This window comes from Lycorma delicatula, chromosome 1 (assembly GCF_047948215.1).
Source record: "Lycorma delicatula isolate Av1 chromosome 1, ASM4794821v1, whole genome shotgun sequence".
NCBI classification, from domain to species: Eukaryota; Metazoa; Arthropoda; class Insecta; order Hemiptera; family Fulgoridae; genus Lycorma; species Lycorma delicatula.
In genome coordinates, this window is record NC_134455.1 from 297,516,872 (window position 1) to 297,543,245 (window position 26,374).

General features: G+C 26.3%; 1 protein-coding gene across 2 annotated transcripts in view; it reads left to right on the plus strand.

The window, feature by feature from the left end:
- Nucleotides 1-26,374, plus strand: part of LOC142333193 (peripheral plasma membrane protein CASK-like) — a 161,269-nt gene that overhangs the window by 117,988 nt on the left and 16,907 nt on the right. For both annotated transcript variants that reach the window (XM_075380169.1, XM_075380176.1), the window contains exons 5-6: nt 1,639-1,777; nt 20,484-20,603. In XM_075380169.1, the coding sequence (XP_075236284.1) occupies nt 1,639-1,777; nt 20,484-20,603 (259 nt within the window). The remainder of the gene's footprint in view (nt 1-1,638; nt 1,778-20,483; nt 20,604-26,374) is intronic.

Genomic DNA, 26,374 nt, shown 5'->3' on the forward strand with positions numbered 1-26,374 from the left:
AATGTTTCCTGGGCATTGGGTAGGTAGACGAGGAACAGTTGAGTGGCCGGCAAGATCTGCCGATCTTACACCTTTGGACCTTTTTTTGTAGGGCAACTTAAAATCAATAATTTATAAAGAAATTCTTGCTAACATACAAAAGTTGAAAAAAAATTGTAAGAGCATGTAGGGATGTAACTAAAGAAACTTTAATAAAAGTAAGATGTGAATTTCAACAAAGACTTTATTATTGCTTATAGGAAAATGGGAATCATTTTGAACAAATGATTTAAAAATTGATACTTTTATTTTATTAAGGTAAAAAAATGTGTTTCATTTATTATTTCTTAAGAACTGCTATTGTTAAAAAACCTTCATAACAAAATTAACTAGTGAATGATTTAAGCCTTATTTTTTTATTAACAATTATTCGTTTTTGAATTAGTTTTTAATTATTTAATCATTAAGTTTATCTGGTAATAAACTTTTCAACATGTTGCAGCAAAGAAGTAGGAACCTCATTATTGGTTTTTCTTATGTTTAACTGATGTTATAATGTTGTGTTTATTGGTAGGTTTTTCAATACTGGAGAAACCTAAAACCCATATTTTTAACAATAACGGACAATTCCAGACTTAATAAAAAAATCACATTTTTAATCATAACTTCAATACCAGTGAACTAATTTTTATTCTATTTGTACCAAATTACTTATCATTCAAAGGGCCTGACAATGAGTGTCACAAGCTACATTGTCTCATTTAAAATAAATAAGTTTTCAACCCTTGAAAATTTCAAAAACATTTAAGGGCGAAATTTTGTGTTGGTAATTTAAAAAATAATTTTCACAGTTTTAATCCACAGATTATGATTATTTCAATTGGTTTAAGAAGTATTATCACATAATTTTTTAGTTTTTTTTGTTGAAATGAAATTTAACAAAAGTACTACCCCAAATGGTTTTTTACACCTACCGAGCAAAGGGGTGGGTGAATTTTAATTCTCTTTTCACCAAAATTCATTATTTTTTTCGGGTTGTCAATCAAAATGTAATTAAATATTACCATTGCCATTTAAAATTTTTGAGTTGTAGTAGGTGTAGCAGAGTGGGTTGCTTCCTCCCTTTTGAAAGTAATTTTAAAAGAATGGTATACATTCCTGCAAACAGAAATATGATGGGACTGATTGATAGCTGTTGAATAATAAACATGATAACTTTTCAAATGATCACCCGGTATATTTACAATGCAAGTTTTCTTATCCTCAAACTTCTTGACCTCTTCTCACTTCTCTGTTTAATAATGAAACAAAAAAAAATAAATACTATTCCCATAAAACTGGCCGTTGGGAAAAAACCACTGACAACTTGAGTAAATTAAAAAAAAAAAGTGATGTGTTTATAAACTGAAAATGTTATGAACCACTGATATTGAAATTAAGCATCTAATTTTAAGTACTAACAGCTGATAGTAATTTTATTACTTACAATTTCATTAAACGCAATGCAGATTTTTTTTTTGGCAGTGACTAATTTTATTTTTTAAGTAATATTAAATAAAGCACAATATTTAAGATTATTTTTTGAAGATTTTATTTTTTGTAATCTTTCTTTACATATAGATAATATAATATATTAAATAAAATATTTTTTGGTTCTAGATTATTAGTAAAGATGACCATAATTGGTGGCAAGCGAGAAAAGATAATGCGGCAGGATCAGCAGGTCTGATCCCCTCGCCAGAACTGCAAGAGTGGCGGACAGCATGCAGTGCTCTTGAAAAAACAAAACATGAACAAGGTCATTATTTTAATCTTTCTTTTTTGTTTAATGTATTTTAAAATTTGTTTTAATATTTCTTAAAAGAAAATTGAAATCTGTTCCAGCAGGATCAGTTTCATACATTACTTCTTTTAGCATTTTCCTTTATAAATATGTGTTTAGTATAACAGTGCAAATAAATAATCATAATCCATCTTTGATATAAAAATGTAGGTTACCTGCTTTAAACATGTAATCCACATTATTCACAAAAATATTTTTATAATTTAAATTATAAAAATAGAAATGTAATACTGTATTGTAAAACAGTTCTAACATTTAAAAGTAATTTTAATTTAAATAATAGTGTTTGTATAGCAAAAATTTACTTAAAATTAGAAATGTTTACTGTCTGTTTATTTGCTTTTTTAAATTCATCAGGAAAACCTTTGGATACCTTTGTTGAACAATGAATGTTTTTCTAAGTGAATATTATCAAGAAATTAAAATTGAGAAAATTGTTAAATTTAAAAAGTAATTCTTGCATTCCAGTTTCTGTTGTATAAATACATGTAAAATATTGGCAGAGATCCTGTTTATTACAGGCAGAAATAAGATAGTTAAATTTTTTACAGTAATTGCTATTAGAAATATTAGTATTGTTGACTATAATGATTTTTTTAGCTCAAAAAAGTTATAGTTTTTGATTAGTTACTAATTTGCTTACAAATTTTTTTAAAAATTTTAACAGCATATTATTCTCAAAAATTAAACAGTTATTAAATTCTAATCTAAATTAATATGTGTTACGATCTGTTTATAAAGGTTGTCACTTATACATACTCGAGCTATACAGTTGTTTTTTTTATTAAGTATACATACATACTCTGTTAAAGCCATACAACGATTACATGATGTATTTCATTGGGTTCTCACTTCCTTTTTCTTATCAGACTTACAAAACAATGTTCTCAATCTGATTTGTACAAGTGTTCTTTGGCAGAAAATTTGGCACTAATGGCTACATTCTTAAGATAAAACTTTTCATTTTTTATTAAGTATTTATTAGGTCAAGTTTTAGGTATGAGGCAGAGACAAGAGTTGCTTGAAGGGAAGATTATTTATGATGGTTTTAGAAAACTATATCCTAAGTCAGAATTTCGTTTAAATAAGGATAAGACTGATACATCACAAAAATTAATATGTCGTTGAATAAACATGCTATTTTAATTTATGGGTAGGATTTTTGAGACTAGTAAAATGTAAATGTTCAGTATTATAAGACAAAAAAAAAAAATACTAGAGCAGGTAAATATGAAAACAGTACCCTGTTATTCTAATATATTATGTGTATAATAAAATCTTTAGTTTAAACCTAACTACATGAAATTTATAAATTTTGAAAAAATTTGAAACCTGAAATGGAAAGCGTTTTTTCAGTTCTAAGTAAAAATAGGCTAAAGTATACAGAAAGATGAATTACATACATTCTTTGTAAACTGTTGGTAGTATAATATTTTGAAAGATTTCTATGACATAAGCTTTCATTTTGAAACTAAAATATTTTACCTTATCAAACAAGAAACTGCATCTTTCAATACATATATCAAATAACTTTCTTTTACTGTCTTTTCGGATTCTATAGTAGTCTGTGATATAATAAATTATTCAAGTTACAAGAACAAATTAAATTTTGATTTTTGTTGTTTATACTTCCAAAAATAATAAATTTATTGTTGACAGTCTTAGTCCTTGTAATAAGCAGTAAACTACCTCACAACTTCTGTTTCAGTTATACTGGCATTGGATGCTTATTTTTTCTGAAAACTGTAATGCCATTTTCAGAATATTTAGTGATTGATGTCAGATAAGGTACAAGTGTTTGGTTATGGCACTTAACATTCATACATATTGATAAATTTTAATAACTAATATGTTCATTTTCATGTTCATGTATATATTATCTCATGTTAATATGATGCAATCTCTTTATGAGATAAAATAATTTTGTAAAGTTAAACTTTTAAAGTATTACTTACATTTTTAGCCCTTTGAGGATCTCTATGACTAAGTTGCAGTCTTTGGTTCAACTAACTATATTTCAAAATTTTAACTGTTAGAGACCCAACTATTGGTATTAGGTTACAACTTAGAATGTAAATTATTCCTTGAAGGTCTTATGCATTTTATGTCATCAAATTTCAACTGAGATGGTTGAAAATCAATTGATTATCATAATTATAAACATTTTTGTAACTTAAGTTATTCGCCATAATACTGAACACTCTTATTAAAAAGAAAAAACCTTAATAGGTTTTTAATAGTGACAAAATGCCTTATTTTTTAATTATTTTTAAAACAAATAAATATGCATAATTGTAAATAGTCTGCCCCATCAAAAAAAAAAAAAAAATTGGAGTTAGAAAATGATTTGAGTTTGTTTTTACTTATGTTTAAAAGAAGAAGCGAAGAAATCGAATGAAACATTTGAGATAAGAGTAACATTAAAAATTAAAAAAGAAAAAGATAAGATATATTAATGATGTTTTACTACAAACCAAAGATGAGAGTAAGTGATTAAGTGTGCTAAGATAAAATTCAAATTAAAAATAAATAAGAATTAAACAAAAATAATGAAATGTGAAAGATAAGAAAACAATATTGTTGGAAGGGATCCCAGAGGATTTATTTTTTTATTTATGAAGAAAATCACAGTGTATAAACAAGGATCAAAATACATATCTAGGAGACACAAACAAGTATATAGACAATTAGGTTTAGTAGGTATAAACATTATAAAATGTTTAGCAAAATTTGGAGAGTAGGTAATCAAAAAAAAAACATGAGAGACTTTTAACACAAAACCCTCTCATGAAAATGGGGTGTGACAAAAAAATATTAAAAATGGGTTATCTGAAAACAAAAAAATTTTATACTAACTGGAGAAAAGATATGGCTTGGTCAGTCATCTTTTAGGACATCTAGATTAATTTAGGAAATTAATTAACAAAAGGAAGGACAAGAACTGTTGTAAACAATAAAGACTGGATTATACAAAGCTCATGTAATTTAGAATGCAGATTATATTTGCTTTGATATTAAAAGATTAGTAAAAAAAAAAAGTATTCTTTTGTGGATTTAATTTGTTCAATTGAAGGAGTTTTTTTTAATAATAGTAGCAAATTTTAATTAAATGTAAAAATGAATATGCTTTACTTTAGTCATTTAAGTTGTATTTTATATTCATACTGGGTTTGAAGTCAGTTCTAATTTTGTGAAAGAACAATTACTTATTTTATGTATAAACATATCTTTTTTCTTAATTTTAACTCCTTAAGTTGTTTACTGTCAGCCTTTATTAGGGAAGTTTGGAATGTAAGAATTAGGTAATATTTTAGATTTGTTAGTTTTTGAATTTTTGATTTTATTGCTGCTGTTATTCAACAAATACACAACATATTTTTATTTCTAGTTCATACATTCTGGATACATTTCTACATACTTCATTAGAAGTTGACTATCTGTTTATTTTAAACTTACCTTTTCAGCATTTGTTTTACTTTAAACGAACATGTAGAAGTAAATTAAAAAAAAAAAAAACTCTTTTTTCTCCTATTTGTAAACTTTTATTGTATATTCATTCTCTATGGATTGTTTTTCAAAGGTCTGTTTCTTTTCAGGAAGATAATTAATCTATATATTCATGTTATACAACCTCCTTCTGATAAAAGGTGTAATAATTGAATGTTCATTTGATTTTATTTCATAATTAGTTATTTTTTATTAAAATTAAATTTCACTTTTTTACTGTCATCCGTTCATAAAATTATTAACTGATAATTGAAATAAAATTATCAGATTTATTGTTTTTATTACTTGTTTTATTTTAACTTGCAATGTTTTTCAATTTTCAATTTATTTTTCATCTGACCTCAAATCTTGCCTCCTTAATTTAACATACTTACTGACATTGCCTATTAATGAAATTTTGCACAGTTGCTAAGGTCAGGGAACAATACAATATTCCACCATTATTTTGCAAAAATCCCCCCCTCCCATATAGGGGTAAATTTGTATAATGTATATAAGTGACAAAAAAAAAGTTTGTTAATTTACAATTGTATTTCAATAATCTAAAACTTCACTATTTCGTTACTTTGTATAGTAATTGTTTAATTGAAAATTTGTTTGATAATTTATCAATATATTAGAAATTTCAATATATGATGTTATCTTTGGAAATCCAAATTAACCTACTAATTAAACTCATGCAATATATGATAATAATTTGATTAAAGTATGACTAAAAAGTATTAAGGAAGTTATTAAAAATGTTTGTATTATTATGTTTAAATAATTGTCCTATTATTGACATAGTCTACATCATCTTGTGGTGTTTTCAGATGTTCAATGACAAATTTTGTTTTTCTTTTCTAGTGAAGTGTTTTTATAACATTAATAAAAGCATTTATTATTAACTTTTTTAACATCTATTTTTTTTTAAAACACTGTTTTAGTATCACAAAAAAATTAGTAAATATTAAACATTTGTCATGATATATTACTTGAAACATTATAGATATTGCAAAATTATTAAATTTATAGAAAATTTGTTCATTTCTCAATTGGCATTTGAAGATAAGATGTTACGTACTGGTCTAGAATTATTGAATTTATATTCTAAGTTATTTTTGAAGAATTACATTTTTGGAACAACAGAAACTGTTGTTTGTCTAATTATTGAACAAATTTTAAGTAGTAAATTTGAAAAAAAAATGTTTTGATCGTAACTATTAAGCATTATTTTATAACGAGACATTTATGCATTGACAATATTCATCTTTTACATCTTACTCTTTATCAGTAGCAATAAAGATATCTATACTACATACAATGAAAGATAACAAACCTGACTTTAGAGTTACCTACTTCAAAATCCTTATTCAAACAAATTTGTAACAGCTTGTTTTAAAGCTTACTTTTTTTTACTGACTTCAAAGAAAGTACTTTATTACTTTTGGTCACATGGTGGAAGTGGGGGGTGGGGATGAAAATGAATTTTCTTTACATTTTGAAGTATGAGGAGTAGGAAAACACCATTCACTTAAAGGGTTTCCTTTACGCCTGTGTATTTCCTTTAGGCCTGAGTATAAAATTTTGTGGTTCAAATTCTACATAACTGCTTGATCAATTTCATTGAAATTTAGATATGCTCTAGTAGTCTAGCTGAAGATGTGCATATGAAAATTTGATGAAGGTTAGTTTAGTTGTTCGTGAGTTACACTCAATTTAAGTTTGAAAAAATTATGATTTTATGATAACGGCTCCTTTTCTTTTTATTCTTTTAACTGGATATTATCAATTTTTTCATTAACAGTAAATAGCTTCTTTTTAGCTTCAGTTAATTTGAGTAAATTTTTTTTAATTTTTATTAGTTACATAAAATCTTTCTGATATACTAAAATCACAAATGATGAAAGTTGGAATAATGACATTTCTTTATCTGCAGTATCTATTGTTAGCAATATTTTTTATTTTTATTTTTATTTATTTTTTTTTTAAATTATTGTAGTGCATTTTGACATGTAACTATTTTTTATGGATCAAAAATTTTTGTAAAATTTTAAATTAGAATGAGTTGGTACTTTTTCAAAGGAAACAAAATAAAATAATGAAAAGTTGGACTTCTTGTGCAGAACTGTGAAAGAGTTTTTAATCTACTTTTTTATAATAAATTTTATAAGTGTCATTTGGATACTTTATAACAGTTAATAAGCAACCAGTTTTTAGTCAGTTTCTCTGGTAGATGGTTTTTAAAACCAAAAATTACTTTTTTATGATAAAATAAATTCCTTTAAATTATATTCTTGCATATTATTTTATTATGTCAGAAAAAGTATCTGCCTTTAATTAAAGGAGGATTCAGGGATTATACATACATTTAAAAAAAAAAAATTATTTTTGTTTCGAAGACACTTAATGAAACAATTTCCAGTAGACGTAACGACGTAAAGAAATTAAATAAAGAAAAAACTGTTCCATAATCATTTGTGAAATATTTAGAAAAATGATATAGATTATGTTAATTTTTAAGTGTAGTGGTGTGCATAGGTTGATGTATACAATATTATTTATAAACTCAGCAACAACTAAGTTATTTTCATCTTTCAACGAAAAAAGTTTTAAAAAAAAAATTACTTTATTTCACTTCAGTTTTAGTTTATTATAGGAATTTACTCATATTTTTCACAATTTCACTAGGTCAGAGAACAGATTTTTGCTTACTCAAAGTGTGATTGAGTAAGAAAAAGAATTTCTTAGGATTTAGTATATGAGCCTGTAATATTTCAGCTTTGTCAAAAATTATTTGATTTATTTTGTAATTTTTAAATCATCATGGTACCTTTACATTATATTCTTAACAACAGTAGGAGGACTAATAATTATATTCATATATATCAAGAATTGCGTCAAATGAAAAATTTAAACCAAGAACAAAAATGTTTTCAATTTGATTAATATCAATACTAATCACTATTGTAATAAGTAAAATAGACCCAACAATAGAAACGGTTATTAAATTAAATGAAACAAGGGAAATAATAACCGAATTAACTGAAGAAAAATCAACAAGAAAATTTTTTAAACTATATAAATAAGAATAAAGTGATTTCACTTGAAAGGTAGTTAGCGGCTCCTTTTCTTTTTATTCTTTTAACTGGATATTATCAATTTTTTTCATTAACAGTGAATAGCTTCTCTTTAGCTTCAGTTAATTTGAGTAAATTTTTTTTATTTTTATTAGTTACATAAAATCTTTCTGATATACTAAAATCTCTATATTTTTATAGTCCTTTTTCAATAAGCATGACAGGGTTTGAACTATTTTGCTGATGTCTCAGGTATTAAAAAAAAAATAAATAGAACTACATATATTAAGGTGTATATTTCCTGAATTTCATGGACTAGGAGACAAAACGTTTGGTAACATAATAAAAAAGAATACTTATCTAGTAATGTTTTCATTGAAGAGAAAGTTTTTGTCAGAAATTTTACTTTCTGCATGGTTATAGCTAGCTTATCTAAAAATAATTATAAGTTCAGTACCCTTTAACCTTTAAATGATATGCATTTATTTTTATAAAAAAAGCATTTTTGTAAAATGCTTGGGATGTTTTCATTTTCATTTAGTTCAGACTGTTACAAACAGTATACGTCCAGTTTATATTACTACCTTAACAGTAGTAATAATGATAGTTTACTTCCACTGCAGTTAATGAGAATGTCATGTCTTGGCAAATTATTGAATCATACCTGTACATAAAAAAAACATAAGAAATTTTTTACATAAGTGGTGTGAATTTAGTAACTTGTAAATAATATAAATTAACATTTGGGTTATTTTATTTTATTGCGATTAATATAGTGTTAAAAACTTCTAAAACTAGCAAATTAACTTGTAAGACACTGTAGAAATGTCTAAGTTTGTTTCTACATATCCTGAAAGCATTAGATAAAAATTAAAAAAAAATCATTTTATTTTTAAAACTGAGTTAATAATTACAAGTTTGATTAATAATTTATATTATAATTTACAAATGTTGTTAGTTAAATCTTTTGTGTATTCACATTATAACACTTAAAAGATTTAATGACACATTTAACAATTTTTTTTGTTTGTTGAATAATCAGAATTAATAATTTTGAAATATGCTTTTTGTTAAAAAAAAAACTGAATATTTATAGCCTATTTTGTACTAAATTCTTTTGTGATTGTATTAAATATGAATACATACTATCAAATTTACTCTATTCCAGGGTTATTACCAATTTTAATTAAATAATAAAGCATATTACATATTGATAAATTCACAAATTAATAGTCTTTAAAGAAATCTTGCATCAAATTTTTATAGATTTGCACTAGTAAGTTTTATGATTAAAAATCTAGATTTCATCTTTCATTGTACAGGGTATAGATATTTCTGTTTAAATTGTTAATAACAAAAAATGTCTATATTTTTAATAAATATTTTTCATTAAATTTAAATGTATGCATCAGTTTCTTTTTTCTTACTAGTATGTTACTTTTTTCTTTTAATATTTTACTTTTATTAAATATTTTTCCTTTAATTATTCAATTATCTACTTGGAAAAGAGATAAAATTAATCTGAAACAAAATTTAAAGTACTTATTTTTTCTTTTTTTTTAGTGAGGAAATTTATTCAGAATTATCACTCAGTTCTTCTTTCAACACTGACAATAAGTTTTTTTTTTTACTTATATTAACGATGTAATATCTAGTTTTGTTTAAAATAATCAAAATTGCATATTTTTTGTTGATATGAGTTTAGAGATGTACTTTTTGAAAGTAGAGGTTAAATGGGCTTATAGCAGTAAAAATTAGTTTTTCGCCGAATTCTTGAGAACTATAAACAACAGTTACAATCTTAAACAAGAGTAAAGAATACAAAAACCACAATATATATATATAAACAATAATATCTAGAGAAGCTGTTATATAACTTTGTTATATAAGCTTTATATTAACAACTTTTTAACATATACATTTTTATGAACTAATTTACCATAGAAAGCATATTTAAACTATGTAAGCATATTTAAAAAAATAGTCTATGTAATAAAACATAAAAAAAACACCATGAGAATAAAAATTCTGGTCTACAACTTTTTTAGCAATTTCATAAAAATCCTAATTAGCATTAAAGATCTTATCATTAAAGTCTCAGCATCCTTATCATAAAGGGTCTTTTCTTTTTCCTGTTTAGCCTCCGGTAACTACCATTCAGATAATACTTCAGAGGATGAATGACGATGATATGTATGAGTGTAAATGAAGTGTAGTCTTGTACATTCTCAGTTTGACTATTCCTGAGATGTGTGGTTAATTGAAACCCAACCACCAAAGAACACCGGTATCCACGATCTAGTATTCAAATCCGTGTAAAAATAACTGGCTTTACTAGGACTTGAACGCTGGAACTCTCGACTTCCAAATCAGCTGATTTGGGAAGACGCGTTCACCACTAGACCAACCTGGTGGTTTATCATAAAGGGTCTAGCAGGGTTAGATCTATACTCACAGAACCAACAGTGAGAAAATGGAATCAAGAAAAAGGAAGGGGTGGGTAGTGAGAAAGGATATCTACCCACTAGGATCAGGGCAATTTACCATCTTATCTAGACCTTTCATGCTCATGTTGTTATATGTTAAAACTAAGCAAACATAAATATGAAATTGCCACATTATGAGAAATACCATACTTAACAGTCATGATCTTTTATCGCATACTAAATAATTTTCCTAACCAGTTAAAAACTGGTGGCAAGTACAGTAATAATCAACCAGTAGGAGAAGGTAGAACAATCTGCTGCTGACATGGTTGGTGAAACTGAAAAATAATTCTGAATAAATTATGCCTAGTCAGTCATGCAGATTTTGTTTATTTTTAGATTTCCCTACCTCGTTCTGTGTATATATGCCATTACTTTCTTGTAAATATTTCTTAAGAACAACCAATATGAGTATCTTTGAAGTATTACTCAGTAGATGTACTTTTATTAACCTTAAAAGAATAAAATCTAAGAAACTAGCTTTAGAATGTTTCTAAACAAGTGTTATTTATAGATTATTGTTCTCATATTTTATGTTGTAGCTACTGGAGTTTTAACAGTAGATAGAAGTGTTGAGTATTTAACTATATTGAGTATTATTGTTTTCATTAGTGAATGTAGCCTGAAATAATTTCAGTATACTCATTTTTCTTCATTTTTTGAATCCTAGAAAATGATTATAATGTTATCCTTCATTCTGTCAACTGTTGTTATCAAAATCATTAAAAACATGATGTCAACCTTTTATTATTGTGAAATTCTTGAAATTAAATATTATATTTTATTTTAAAGATATTGTTAAGCACTATTATTTGTTTAGTTTTAGTTAATTAGAATTCAGTTATAATTAGAAATAAAATAAAAAATTATTAGAAATATACAAAAATTTTGATGAGAGATGATGCATAGTGAATATAGAAATTATGAATAAATACTATTTTGAATGTCTAAACTTAATTGTTTTTTCAATAAATGCAATAAAAATGAATTGCATTTATGTATTTGTTCATAGTACCATTTAAAAATCAGGTGATACATGTTGATATAAATAAATAATTGTTTGTTACTTAACTGATAGTAATTAGTTTCTTTTGATTGCATACTTTATTGTTTAAAAAGTTCAGTATAGGCCAATTTTGATTTTGGAATTAATATGAGCATAAATGTCAAAGCAGATTTGTTTCTCCAAATTATCATGGTTTGATAATCCAAATTATCATTGGTTTATTATTTATCATGGTCATGATTTTATGCCATATTTCTCTTTATTGAGAATTTGAGTGATAATATGTTCATATCATAGTATTAAATTTATGTTAGGATAAATTGTGTTGGTTAAATGCTAACTAAGTATACAATATCCATGGCAAAAAATCCATGTTAAAAAAGGAGATATTTGAGCTAGTAGAATCTGTTTACTAATTTATAAGTTAAACTGTTAAAGAATTAGCCATTAATTAATTGGTTTTAATTAAATATGGAATTAAAATGTTTATTTTTTCCATTTTTAAAATAAATTTAGTCTGCTTACTTGATATGAAGTTGAGAAGACCAATTATAATAAAGTGAGTTAATTTATTGAAGTGTAAATTTCATTTTAAATAAATCATGTTAACTTTTTTGTCACCATTGTCTTATATTTAAAACAAATTCAGTGTTATTATCCTGAAGTTAAGGTTACTACCTTAATTTACTTACTAGTGTGTTTACATCTTCAGTCCTAGTGCACACCAAGAGATAGAATTCATACTAAAATAAGTCTCTTTCTAATAAGCCATTTATAAATTATTCTATTTCCCTATTTGCTTTTTTTTGCAACTGAACCTCCTCAGTGTGTTTAAAGTTAGGTTATGGTGATAATATGAATTACAGGATTCATGTATATTTTTAAAAAAATTGGCAAATTCTTACTTAAGTTGCATTCTGATAACTGTATTCCAAAGCTATGTTAATTTAAATAATCCCTCCTACTTTATGTCAAATTATTTGGAGTTAAATAAATAATTTAACTCCACTGTTAAATTATTTAATTTTTAATAATTTTTTAAATTTAACTTTCAATTAGTCCAATTTCCCAAGGTTCTATTTACAAATTTTAAAAGTGGTCCTACCAACGTTTTATTTTTGATGAATCATCATAGGGAGGCTTATTATGTTTTAAAACCATGCTCCTTTATTAATTTTGTGTAATAAAATAAAACTCTTTTTTCAGACATATTCAAACTATATTATATGTTTTATTAATGCCTTTCATTTCTGTGTTCTTGTTTGTTTTAACTTTTGATGTACCAAATGATATCGCATTGAAATATTTCTGGAAAAAGTGGTATATTGTCTTTTCACTAATTCATTTTGATCATTCAAAAAATATAAACTATGCCAACTCTAAATAATAATGAGTACATCAACCAACAGAGAGGGTTACTTTTTGTTATAAAGAATTTCTTGCAGTGTCTCATAAAACTGCATGCTTGGAAAATTTTCTGTGGGCATTAATTATTTTGAGTTATTTGTACTTTTGTGAAAAATTAATATTCAAGCAAATTTTACTTGCAGACATTTTAGGTACAAATCTTTTGCTTGTACATATATGCTCATATAATTTTCACATTGGAAATGGCCTTAGTAATCTTTAGAGAAAAATTACTAAGATATCTCTTAGACTATTTAACATTTCACCCCTCGCTTACCTTTTATTTGTAATTTAAAATATGTTATATTAAAACTTTTATTAGTTATTATGTAAATTGAGGTTATAATTAGTGAGAATGATATATGATAAGTTGTTGTATGCGTACACTTTTACCAGAGGGGGATGCTGACCCTGGCTGTTCCTCGCATACTGAGGGTTGTGATGGAACTACAGGTAAATCATCAACTGCAAATTATTTCCCTCTTGTAGCTGTTATTTTTTATGGAGGGAAACAAAAAAGAAATTGATATACCCTTGTTGCTTTCATCTTATGGAGGCTGTCTTATAAATGCTTATTTTGGATTCTTAGTTTGATTTTTTTTCTATAAATAATTATATATGATTAAAATCTTCAGCTTTTCATAAATAATTATTAAGTGCATTATGATTATATCCATTTTGTTTATTATATGACTAATTCAAAAGCTAAGTTTAATAACAATAATAATAATCGTAATAAAAAAAGAACTTGTAATAAAAATTATATTATTGTAATAATAATAATAATAATAATAAAAATCTACTAATAATTTTATTAAATCAACAATATAATTTGATGAAAGTTTCTGGTCACTTATAATGATTATTAATATTTAATATTCCTATTAATTATTAATAAAACTCATAATAATTATGCTTTTTCATTTTTTTATTAAATATTTTTTAATTTTTTTTATTGCTTTCACTTTTGGCTGTATTTGCTGTAGATCTTTGTTAATTTCCTTGCTTTGTTACAGCTTACATTATTTATCTACCTGCTGGAACATGATTCTTTTTTATATTATATACCTTCTAGTATATTTGTTATTGCTCAAAATTTATGTTACTGTTTTGTACGAGTAAATTAGATAACTAATAGAATCTTTTTGTTGTGATAGACATCTGATGTTGAGTTTTTATTGTGGTTAGGTAGTAATGTTATTTGTTTCAGCAATATAATTCACTTTTATTTTATTATAATTAAATCCTTTTTTCTATAGTATAACAGTGTTTATCAAAGCATGTTTTGTTAATTTATTCTTCTAGTATTCACTTTTGCTTTATATACCTTTGAATACAATTTATTTTGTTTATTTTATAACTCAGGATGTCTATTTAGGCATAGACACAATAAATTAAATAAATAATTTCATGTCTTTGCATGAAAAGTTGTGAAATGTATACATTTTTAGGTGAGATATGACATTTCTTCAAAAAAAAACTATTCAATACTATTTTTTTTGTTACTTAATGTTATAATTTTTTATATTTGTATTATCTGATTATCAGTTTAACTCCAGGTTAGGTTTTTTGGGTAGAATGAGATAGAAACAAGAGTCCTGGGATAAGTTTACAGTGATTCGCTTCATGGAATTAATGGCCTATTAAATCCATAAGTGACCAGCTGCAGCTATGAAAGATAGCATGTGGGGTTCTAATAATTGGTCTTCATTTTTGATTATCAGCAGAAGTTGCAGTTTTTTTACTTATGATTTCATTCATCTTATTCTTCTTCATTAAAATATAAGCAAAAGTATGTCCGAGATCATAAAATTAGAAATAAAATAAAATTTATTTGTGAACTGATAAAACTCATGTGCAGTAAACTGTAGATTGTTATTCAAGAAACTGAAAAAAATTGACTCAGAAAATTGACTGCAAAAACAAGCCATTTGAAAAATGACAGTTTGTTATCCAATTGACTCATTAGTAAATTTAGCAGAATTCATCTGCCTCCTGATGATACTTGAATAGTATTTATTTTATTTATTTTTTTGTAGAACCTTCTTAATCAGGTACATTGAAATTTTTTATGTATTGAATTTATTCTTAGTGCAGAGTACTTTTGGGAACTAGTGGAAAAAAAATACAATATAATAATATACTTTATTTGTTTTCTTAGAAAGTTTTTATGTAAGTTATCATGTTGATATCAGATCAGCTGAAAAAAAAATTATGCTGATAGAATGAAACACAATAATAACTGAATAAATGAAACAGTTAATTTTTTTTAAGTAGTTAACCAAAATTTCTATTTTTAAAGCTACTTCAGGAAAAACCTATAATTTTCATGAGTATTTCTCTAAACTCTCTTTTGTTGTTTGATCCTGTGTTTTTTTTTAATGTTTAAGTATTAATAGCCAAGTAATTCCTATACAATTTGTGATTGCTGTTTGCGTTACCATAAGGTATAAATGTTATTCAATTTTTTCAAGATTTGTTGTTCTGAAGCTGTTTCTTCAGGTTGATGTCATTGGTAAGTGCCTCTTTCTTGGCTGGTCAAATCACTGGGCTTACCAAAGTGACATAAAATGATTTTTATATATAGGTAGGAACTGACTGTTCTTAACTCATGCTCAGCCAGATTGAAATGATTATAATTTAATTAAAAAACAGAACAAACCTATCCATTTTCTTTTAGTTGATGAAATTGTCTTGATGGTTTATTTTTTGTTTCGAGATTCCTCTAAGAAAAATTAAAAATATAAGTACTGTCAGTAAAATAGTGTAGATACCCTGTATATTCCTGCAAGCTTTAATGTATTTTTTATGCTTTACGTAGTTGAAATTGAATTGTTATATTTACATTTTGGTGAAATTCACTTTTTTTTTAGCAGGTTGTCAATTGTAGAATATTGTTTAATAAAACACGTAGAAATTATATTTATTATTCCAGTTATTATTATTGTTCTAATTTTTTTAACTGTATATTACTGTCATGATTTTTGTTTACCCACACACCATGAAAATCTCTTTTTAAGTAATTGTATGTAACTACTTTATAATAACTTACAATAACTAGTGATTATACTTTTTTATGACTATATAATATGTAATTTATGCACTATTAATATGTCATATTTAGAAAATTTGTTATTTTTTTTATAAGGTGGAGAGTATAATGTGTAACATATTTTAATTTTAATGAAAACAAATGTTAATTCCCATTTTATTTCCCTTTTATTCTATTAGTATTATTAGAAAATGTCTGTGATATGTTAGCTGTTTTGATTAACCTTCCAAGTTCTCATCATATAACAAAAAATATTCATAGTTAAATGTTGGATTATTTTTATCTCATGTACTTCAGTAGACTTGAAAATTGTATTTTCTCACAAGTACAGATACATAATATTTGTATCTTATACAGGTGTTCAAAATGAAGGTTTTAATTAATTATTTATTTTATTTGAAAAAAATCACAAAAGGTTGTCTTTGGGTACTGTAAAAGTAATTTAAAAAAAAATACTTGTCTCCACAAGTATTTAGTCTCATTATCTAGGCAATAATTTTTAGTCTCCATTAACTGTGATTCTATTCTAAAAGATAAAAATTTTACAGAAATTATTACAAAATACGTTTTTATACATACACACATGCGCATGTGCACATGCATGTACATACATACATATATATATATATATATATATATATATATATGTACATACATATATATATATATATATATATATATATATATATATATATATATATATATGTACATACATACATATATATATATATATATATATATATATATATATACATGTCTACTTATACACATACACAAGCACACATTACATATATATATAAAACAAAACATTTAAATAATTAATATTTAAACTGTAGCGTTTGTAATTTTGTATACGATAATTTGGAAAAAATGATAACAGAAAAACTAACACATTTACAAGCAGTAATTTTATAATTAAAGTTGCATATCCATTTTTATTCATTTCAATCTTGCTTTCATACAATCAGTCTACTAAATGCTTAGCCTGGAAAGATTTAATGATCAGTTTTTCATGAACAGCAGTATTTGAATTTACTATCCAACTGTTGATTTTTTGCCAGAAATTCCACAGAAAATTAATGAACTTACCATCTATCCCTATTTAAACATTTTAGAAGCCTATATATTTATGAAAATTTCCACTTTTCAAAAGTTAAAGTTAAAAATCTAACCCAGTGATTATTTGGGTAATCTGTTAGGGTACTTATTAAAATATACATGTAATTCTATGTAAAGTTTTTCAAATCTTAAATATGCCAAATGTTAAATATTTTAATAGAAAAATTTAAATTGTAGCATCTTATGAATGAAGTGGTTTGAATAAATGTTTGTATATATGAAATTCATCTACAAATAAAGATGTTCATATTATTAAATATGTTATAAGAATTATAACAAAGTATAATAAGTTTGTGATTAATAATGACTTTTTCTACGTTTATTTGTTAAAATGAATCTTTTCAAACTAATTTGCTTCTAATTTGCTTTCTTCTTCGGCTCAAAACATTCTTTACCTACCCATGTGGTAACAACAACATACATAGGGACTCTTATAAATTTAATTGTCTTGATCATCTATGCAGAATTTTTATTTTTTAAAAGATGAAACCAGTTCCAATTAGTTAATTTAGGAAAAAGCAAACATTTTTTAACCTACACTAAAAACATTTACTAAACTTCACTGTAGTGTTTCCATATTATTTATAATCTTAATATTTTTTAATATTTAGTTCTCACTCACGGATTCCATTACTCAAGATGCAGTTATTTCCAATTTTGTGTCAGAAAGTATCTTACTTGTTTCATTTGTTTGTGAAGGTTATGTTAAACACAACCAAAAAGACTTAAAAAAAAAAGAAAAAATAAGAGATTTTTTAATATGCCTTTTAGGTAATAAGCACATAAAATAAATGATTCCTTTTATTTTATCATGATCTTTCTTTTTATTCAAATATAGTTAATGACTTATCTTTTTAAAATTTGGTAGTTGTTCAAAATATAAATTCTGGTTTTCTATAAGTACTTCATTTATGCATTTCACATTATTTATTAAGAGTTATCATTAATCAGTTAGTTATTAATTCAATTATATTATTATTACTTTGAATAAAAAATTAAAGTCAAATAATTATATTATCCATGATTGTCAATGGTAAAAATTATATGAAGTAGTGATTCTTAAGATAAAATTGCACATTTTGTCTGAATTATTAAAGGATTCCATTCCGTTACAGTTACCATATAAATCCCTTCCTTTTATATTATTAAATATTAGTTTATACTGTAAAAGAGTTGGTGAAATTAATAAATATCATTGTACAATTATCTTTCAGTACAAAAAAACCTCAGATAAAGAAATACTCACTAAAGAAAAGAGTGCTCCAGGAATAAGCAAATTAATGCTCTTGTTATAAGAAATTCTTTAATAGGCTTTTAAGGTAATAAGCTCATAAAATTGATGAGATTTACTTGAACTAAATTTTAGCCAATCTCCTCATAAATACACAGCTTAAGTACAAAAATATTTTTAGAAACTAGGAATTCTTGGTAAATACTTGAAAATGGGCCACATCATAAGCATAAGATAGTAAATGATATGTATAAAAAACACTTATAAATTTGTAAAAATTTGATTGAATTTAATTGAAATAATTTCTTCTGATTATTTTTTAATGAAATAACTGATGAACTGGAAGAATTATGTGATGTTTTTGGCTCATTCTGTATCTAAGTTACTGTACTGTAATTTAATGACCATAATTGTTGATGCCCAAGATTCATTCATTCATTTATGATTTCATTCACTTTTTCAAGATGCTTAGGTTTAAGTTAACAGTATGGTATTTCTTGATTTTTTTTTCACTACAGTAATTAATATGAGCAGTAAAGAATAGTTACAGTGAAATGTAAAACTGACATACCATATTTTTTATTGTTTTCATCACTTTTTACAGTTGATAGTGGAACTCATAAAACTATTTTTTAATGACAAACCAAATTAATATTTTTTAAATTTGTATTATAGTGCTGTTATAGTCACTGTATATAGTCACTGTTATAATTACCTCCTGTAGCAGTGGTGCTAATTTTTCATTGAGATATCAGTTGACGATATTGGTCGTAGTTTTTTTTTTATTAGGAACTAGTCAAAAAGTATAAAAAATGTCATTCATTATGTTGTTATAGTGTGTTTTTCTGAGAATTTCTATACGAACTTCGTAGTGTTGAAATTCATTAAAATATATTGAGCCTTTCTTGTGAGTGCATGTGTGTGTATAATAAAGATTATTATATGTGTGTGCTAGGTTGTAATTTATTTTGGTTTGTTTCTGTTTCTGGTGATTTCTATTACCAATAAATATTACATTCATAAATAATAGCATAATAATAACTTACAAAATAGATAATTCAAATAAAAATCTCCTTCAATTCAAAAACATGTATATTATTAGACTAATAATAGAAATACAAGATTATTCTACAAAAAAAAAAAAACACTTCAGTCAAGCAAAACAACATAAATCAGTACTCCAACACTAAAACATGTGTAGCTGAAAACTTTTTTTACAAAACACACACACACACACATACACACCTCTGTGGTGCATAATTATATGCACTTCTATTTCATTAGCAAATCCACTTTATAGCCCCAGTCTTCCAGTCCTTCCAAAATATATATAAATCTGTGGTTATATTTGTAAGTTATTAGTGTTACTCTCTACAAACTTCCTGACAGATAAGATTGTCAAGTACATCTATACAAAACTTACTTCTACTTATAGCGTTCTGTCACAGTATAGTATTCCCTTCTATGTACTATTATCAGTGCAAACAAACTTCAGACACTCCAGCTAGAACTTCTATACATCTTTTTATTTATGTGTTATAAACTGTGACAAGTAATTTATGTTTTACATTAAGTCGAACAAAACTTCTTCATTAGAATAAAGTTAATGTATCATGTATTCTTTAAATCTCTTTATTATTAATAAAACAATTTATCATTGTTATTATTTTAGATTAATATTGCACATAAGTCTAGCTGTATTTTTATTAAGTATATGGTTTACATATATTAATCAAATTGAATAATATCCTGATTTCATTGTAATATAAAATAATGACTTGTTTCTGATTTCAGTCAATTGCTCAATCTTCGGTCGTAAGAAGAAACAATATAAGGATAAATATTTGGCTAAGCACAATGCAGTCTTTGATCAGTTAGACCTTGTCACTTATGAAGAAGTTGTAAAACTGCCATGTGAGTTCATCTAACATTGAACCAAGTTAAACAATAAATGTGTAAAACAATTATTATTTTTTTAAACTACTAAAATAGATTTAAGGATTAGCAAACTTTCTACTATTAATGTAGTAACAAAAAGTGGCTGATTGAGGCTCCCATTTGGTAGTTGAGTGAATCTCCGCCAAAAAACAACAGTGAAAAAACACAAGAAATTGTCAAAACAGGTATTATTCATTGTAACTGTATAGCTTCTTATAAAGGTTTCTTCACTGCTTATGAAAGGTTACTTTTCATTCACTAAAAAAACATACATCAACATAACTGGTAATATCACTTTGTTATGCATCTTTCTTTATATAAAAGCTATTTTCAAAGTTTCATTAATTGACATTTTTTTAATATTTCTTATGACACAAAATGAATCCACGATTTTTATTCTTCTCTGACAGCAAGCCAACTTATATTGGGTTTATAAAAAATAGATTATGTTTCACCTGTATTTACTCAGATGATGAGGCTACAATCACATGTTTTACTATTTCTTCATCAAGAAAAATTGAAACCTCCATTTTTCCATGTGTATAACATCAGATGGTGCAAACTATCAGGGTTCAGAAAATACTAGCATATATCAAAAGGTTATCATGAAAAAACTTTTTAATAAATTATACATAAAAATATAGTGTTCAAGTTAAAATAGGCCCCATCACTCAGTAGTTTATACTAAATGCATATATTGGTGTTAGATGGATAAAATAATCTGGAATTTTTGGTATGACTGGAACTGGAGTGGGGAGGTCTGTTTGTTTAATGCACATTTAAGTATTGTCAGTCTGTGTCAAGCATTGGCTTTTGAACAAGGTTGCATAATCAAATGATGTTGTTTGTTAAAATGTGGTTAACTGTTGAAGAACATGTATTCATGGTAGAAATTTATTTAGAGAGAAAATCTTATGTTATTTGTTGGCAAAAGTTCAGGGGGAAATTTGAAAAGGAAGCACTAGTGAAAAGTTCTATTTAGATGTCTGTTAAAAAATTTCATCAAACAGGTTCGGTGTTAGACCAGAAATGAGCTCGACACAGACCAGTTTTAACTGGTTAAGTTAAAAGATCTTCTCATAAATCTAATTCGATTAAGCCGGGGAAAGGACATTCCATTAGCTTCAGCCCGCTATAGAGTGAGGAGGACGTTAGTATTATTCATATTGAATGCAGATTTTCCATGAGCTAACTAATGCTGATTATGCTAAAAGGTTCACTACTTTCAATGGTTCAAGAACTTAATTAGAGGAAACATTGGCATTTTAGATCAAATGTTTTTGACAGATGAAATGTGGTTTCACCTTGATGAGTATGTTAAACCTGGAGTTCTGAAAACCTGGACATTTTCTTTGAAACTTCCCTGCACTCACAAAAACTAAGCATATGGTGTGCGATTGCAAGGTGACGAATAATAGGACCTTTGTTTTTCTAAAAAACTGTGGATGTTGTCATCTACCAAGAAATTGTTCAACAGTTTTTACTCTTACTGCAATAGGATGAGAGTACCTGCTGGTAGGAATAGAACAGCGCCACTTGCATTACAGCTCACTTCACTGTGGAGGTACAACAGGATTTTTTTGCTGGAAGAATCATTTCTAAAGGATTGTGTGGCCACCAAAAACCTCTGGTCTGACTAGTCCAGACTTCTTTCTGTGGGGTTACTTAAAAGAAATTGTTTATAGGAGCAGTCCACACACCCTACAGGAATTGAACACAAACCATTGCCATCCTGGAAATAGACAGGGTACAGCAAATAAGAGTAGCCAGGAACATGGTCAAATATGTAGAGAAGTGCATTGAAGTGAACAGACATCATTTTCAACAGATTCTGTAAATTTTTATGTAAGTGTTTGCCTATGAACTATTATGAAGCATATTCATAAACTAAGGGCCATCGGCTTATATTTAAACATTATCGGGTCTGAACACAGTTTCACGCATACAGAGCCATCTATTGGCTATTTAGGAAGCCACTGCAATTGTTATTTTGATTTAATAGTCGTTTGCCTGCTGGTAAATGCAGATCATAATGTCCGCGACACCTCCCAGTCGTTTCTCCTGCCAGTTGTGAAGTGCACACTGTGATTTGGTTTTCGGTGTGCAAAAGGATCTTTAGCTGCTGAAATTCATCGAGGGTGTGTCTAGTATATGGACCTACAATAATGAGTGAAGGAAAGATTAGACAATGGTGTAGAAACTTTAAAAATGACCGCACAAATGTGCATGATGAAGGCCTAGTATGCAGACCGACGAAATCGTTGAACAAGTGAACTGAAAACTGCGATGTGATCAGTGATTGACGATTAGTGCTCTGGCTGATGTATTTCCGCATGTTGGACACACTTCTATCTGCACAATTGTCACAGAAAAGCTCGGATATCACAAATTGTGTGCAAGGTGGGTATCGAAAATGCTCACCAACCAACACATAGAGCAAAGAATGTGCAGTGGACGAGCATTTTTGGACTGCTATCAACAAGATGGAGATGATTTGTTTTCTCACATTGTTATGAGCGATGAGACGTGGATATCCTACACCAACGCAGAATTAAAACAAGAGTCAGTGCAGTGGTACCATCCCAAAACTGAAAAGGTTTAAGCAGTCTCCGTAATTGAGTTGAAAAATGTTTGCTATCATTTTTTGAGATGAAAAGGGCGTCATGTTGGTTGATTTCATAGAACGTGGATCGTCAATTACAGCTGATGTGTACTGCAAAATTCTCACCAAACTGAGACGTGCGATCAAAAATTGACGATGTGGGAAATTGTTGTCTGATGTAATCCTCCTTCATGACAATGTGCGTCCTTACACTGCTGCCTTAACAAAGAAGAAAATTCAAGATTTCCATTGAGAACTTTTTGACCACCCTCCATGTAGTTCCGACCCTGCACCTAGCCACTACTTCCTCTTGCATTTGAAAAAGTGGCTTTGTGGACAACAGTTTGAAAACGACAAGGAACTCAAGACTGCTGTTGTCAACTGGTTTAATTCCCAGGTGGCAAACTTCTATGCAGATGGGTTAAAGAAACTGGTGCAGCATTACCAAAAGTGTTTACAACTGAATGGCGATTATGTGAAAAATTGAAGTAGATAAGTAATAAACCAAAACTGTAAGTAAAAACCTTTTCTCATGAGTTACTTTTTTTTAATGTCCAGACTGACATTTCTTTATGAATATGTTTCGTATTTATAGATTAATTTAAGTTATGGGGCCTCTTTTATGTTGAACTCTGTATAATAGAATGAATTAAAAAATTATTAAAAAAATTAAATATATATTAATAAAATGAAATCTGATTAATATGAAATTAATTAAATATAATTAAATTAGAATTAATGAATAATTATTAATTATTAACAAAAATAATTGTAAAGGTTATTATATTTTTTGTATATTATGATGACGGGTAAACAGTAAAATTACGGCTGAATACGGGTGGTATATAATATACGAGCTAGTTTTTGATAAGGTTGGTTTATGATAGGGTAATTACTAGTTAAATGGAAATAATATTTGTATGATATTTATTATTAGTAAATAATAAAAATTAATAAATAATAGACATATATGAAATAAATGTTTTTGCTGGGAAATAACACAGCCACCAAAAAAACAATTTCATTGTAAAAGTGTTAATGAATTCCTTATAACAAGAACATTATGAAATATAAAAAAAATGGTGAATAATACAATTCCCCGAAAAACAGTTACAGTGTGAAGGTATCTCTCAAAAATAATTGTTTGTCCTGAATCCTAAAAAAAAAGCACAAAGGTTCACTTTCCTGTTTCAAAATATAACAAACAATTGATTTAGAAAAGACATGGAAAAAACAAGCAAGCTGCTCAATCATTATTTTTCTATTTATTATTCTGTACTGAAACAGGCCCTTGGCAACTAAACCTTTGTCATTTTAAAAACATCAAATTTTTTGGATTCAGGACAAACATTTGTGTTTTTGAGAGATACACTGTTAGTGTTCTTCAGCGGTTTGTATTATTCACCATTTTTTTATTTCATATTATTTTTGTCATAAGGAGATTCACTAATGAGATTATTTTACAATCATACAATGTTTGTACTTTTATAATGAGATTTTCTTTTTGGTGTTTTACTTTAACCACAATTGTTTTCCATGTTTTATGTACCTTTACTACACAGTTTTAACAGCTTCTAATATAAATTCTTCAGTATGTTTATTTATCCACCAGATGCTAATGCTTCTGAAATTAAATTATACATTTGTTAGGTTTAAGAATAGTATGATTCTTATTATGGTAAAAGTATTATTTTATTATAAAAAAGAGAATTTTTTGGTTCGGTATGTCACACTTTGGATTGAACATGATTAAGCGTATTCAACTAAAGAATCATGTCAATATTGTTGATTTAAACATAAATCTGTTGTTGGATTCTAACTGGTGTGGTAGTTCTAGAAATTATTTGTTACTATAATTGCTGGTATATTAAGTAAATTGTTTTTCTTACATGTGAACAACAGAGTACTTTTGCTTTTATTAGTAGAGCATTTTTTCAGTTTGAATTAAGTCCCTCTAGAAAAAACAGTGATGAAAATTGATTTATTTCTTGGTCAATATAGTTTTTTTAATTACTGTATGTTTACTTTTTCTTATGCATTTTTTATATTTATTTTTATTGTTACTGGATCCTTATTCTATACTTAGCTAATATATTGAAGATAAATAAGATGAGCGTGTTAGTGAATTTAAAAAAAATTATAATCTTTACAGCTAATGGGTTAATCTTGTTAGAGTATAACCTAAATATGCACGTAAATAAAAAAGTTTGTTTATATAGATTATTTTTCTACAAGTTATAATATTTTTAAAGTTACAATCTCTGTCGTTTTCAGTAAAAGTATTATTTACAGATAGAGCCATTAATTAGCATTCTGTTTGGCATTACTTCTTTATGTTTTTTATATTATAAGATATTGTTTCTGTTATAATACTTGTATTGCTTATGATTTATCAACTTAATGCAATGAGGTGCTAATAACACATGCTAATATGAGATCTATCAGATATCATATTACACAGTAATTCCTAAACATTTTCCATCTATTGCTACCTTATCAGAAAAATATTTCTTTGGTGCCCCGTCTGAAAATGGTTGTTAGAAATAAGGAAACACTGATTGAATACTTAAATGTTGTTTTATTAAATAAATGGAGTATAATCTTATTTTAACACTGGCATGGAGTTTTTATAATATTTTTAATTGTGGAACATAATCTTAGAGAATTGATAATTTTTATAATTACTTAAAAATATTCATTTAGTTTTAAGTAAATCAATGTATCATATTAGTGAATATCAGTCATGCAGTGACAACCTGTCAGGAGACTCCCGATTAGTTTTTGTTTTTAGAATTAGTAATGTGCAGGGCAAATACATGGTTGTTGGATGAAGAAATATAATTAAGCTTGTTCAGCAAAAAAATGTAATGCAAGCTTGTTTAAGAACCAGTGTTTTTCCATTACTTGTATAGTTCTGTTTAATATCCAAAAATGTGTAATATTTAATAATTGCAAAATTTCTGTTTTCTCACATCATGCCATGTATCTCAATTGAAAAATATTCACTAATTTTGTTATAAATTCTGTTTTAATAAATAAATATTGAAAGTTAATATAAAACCCTGCTTTAAATAAATTTTATTACTAAGAAAAAATGTATACTTTTTCTGAACAAATAAAAAAATAAATTATGTTTCTATTTTAT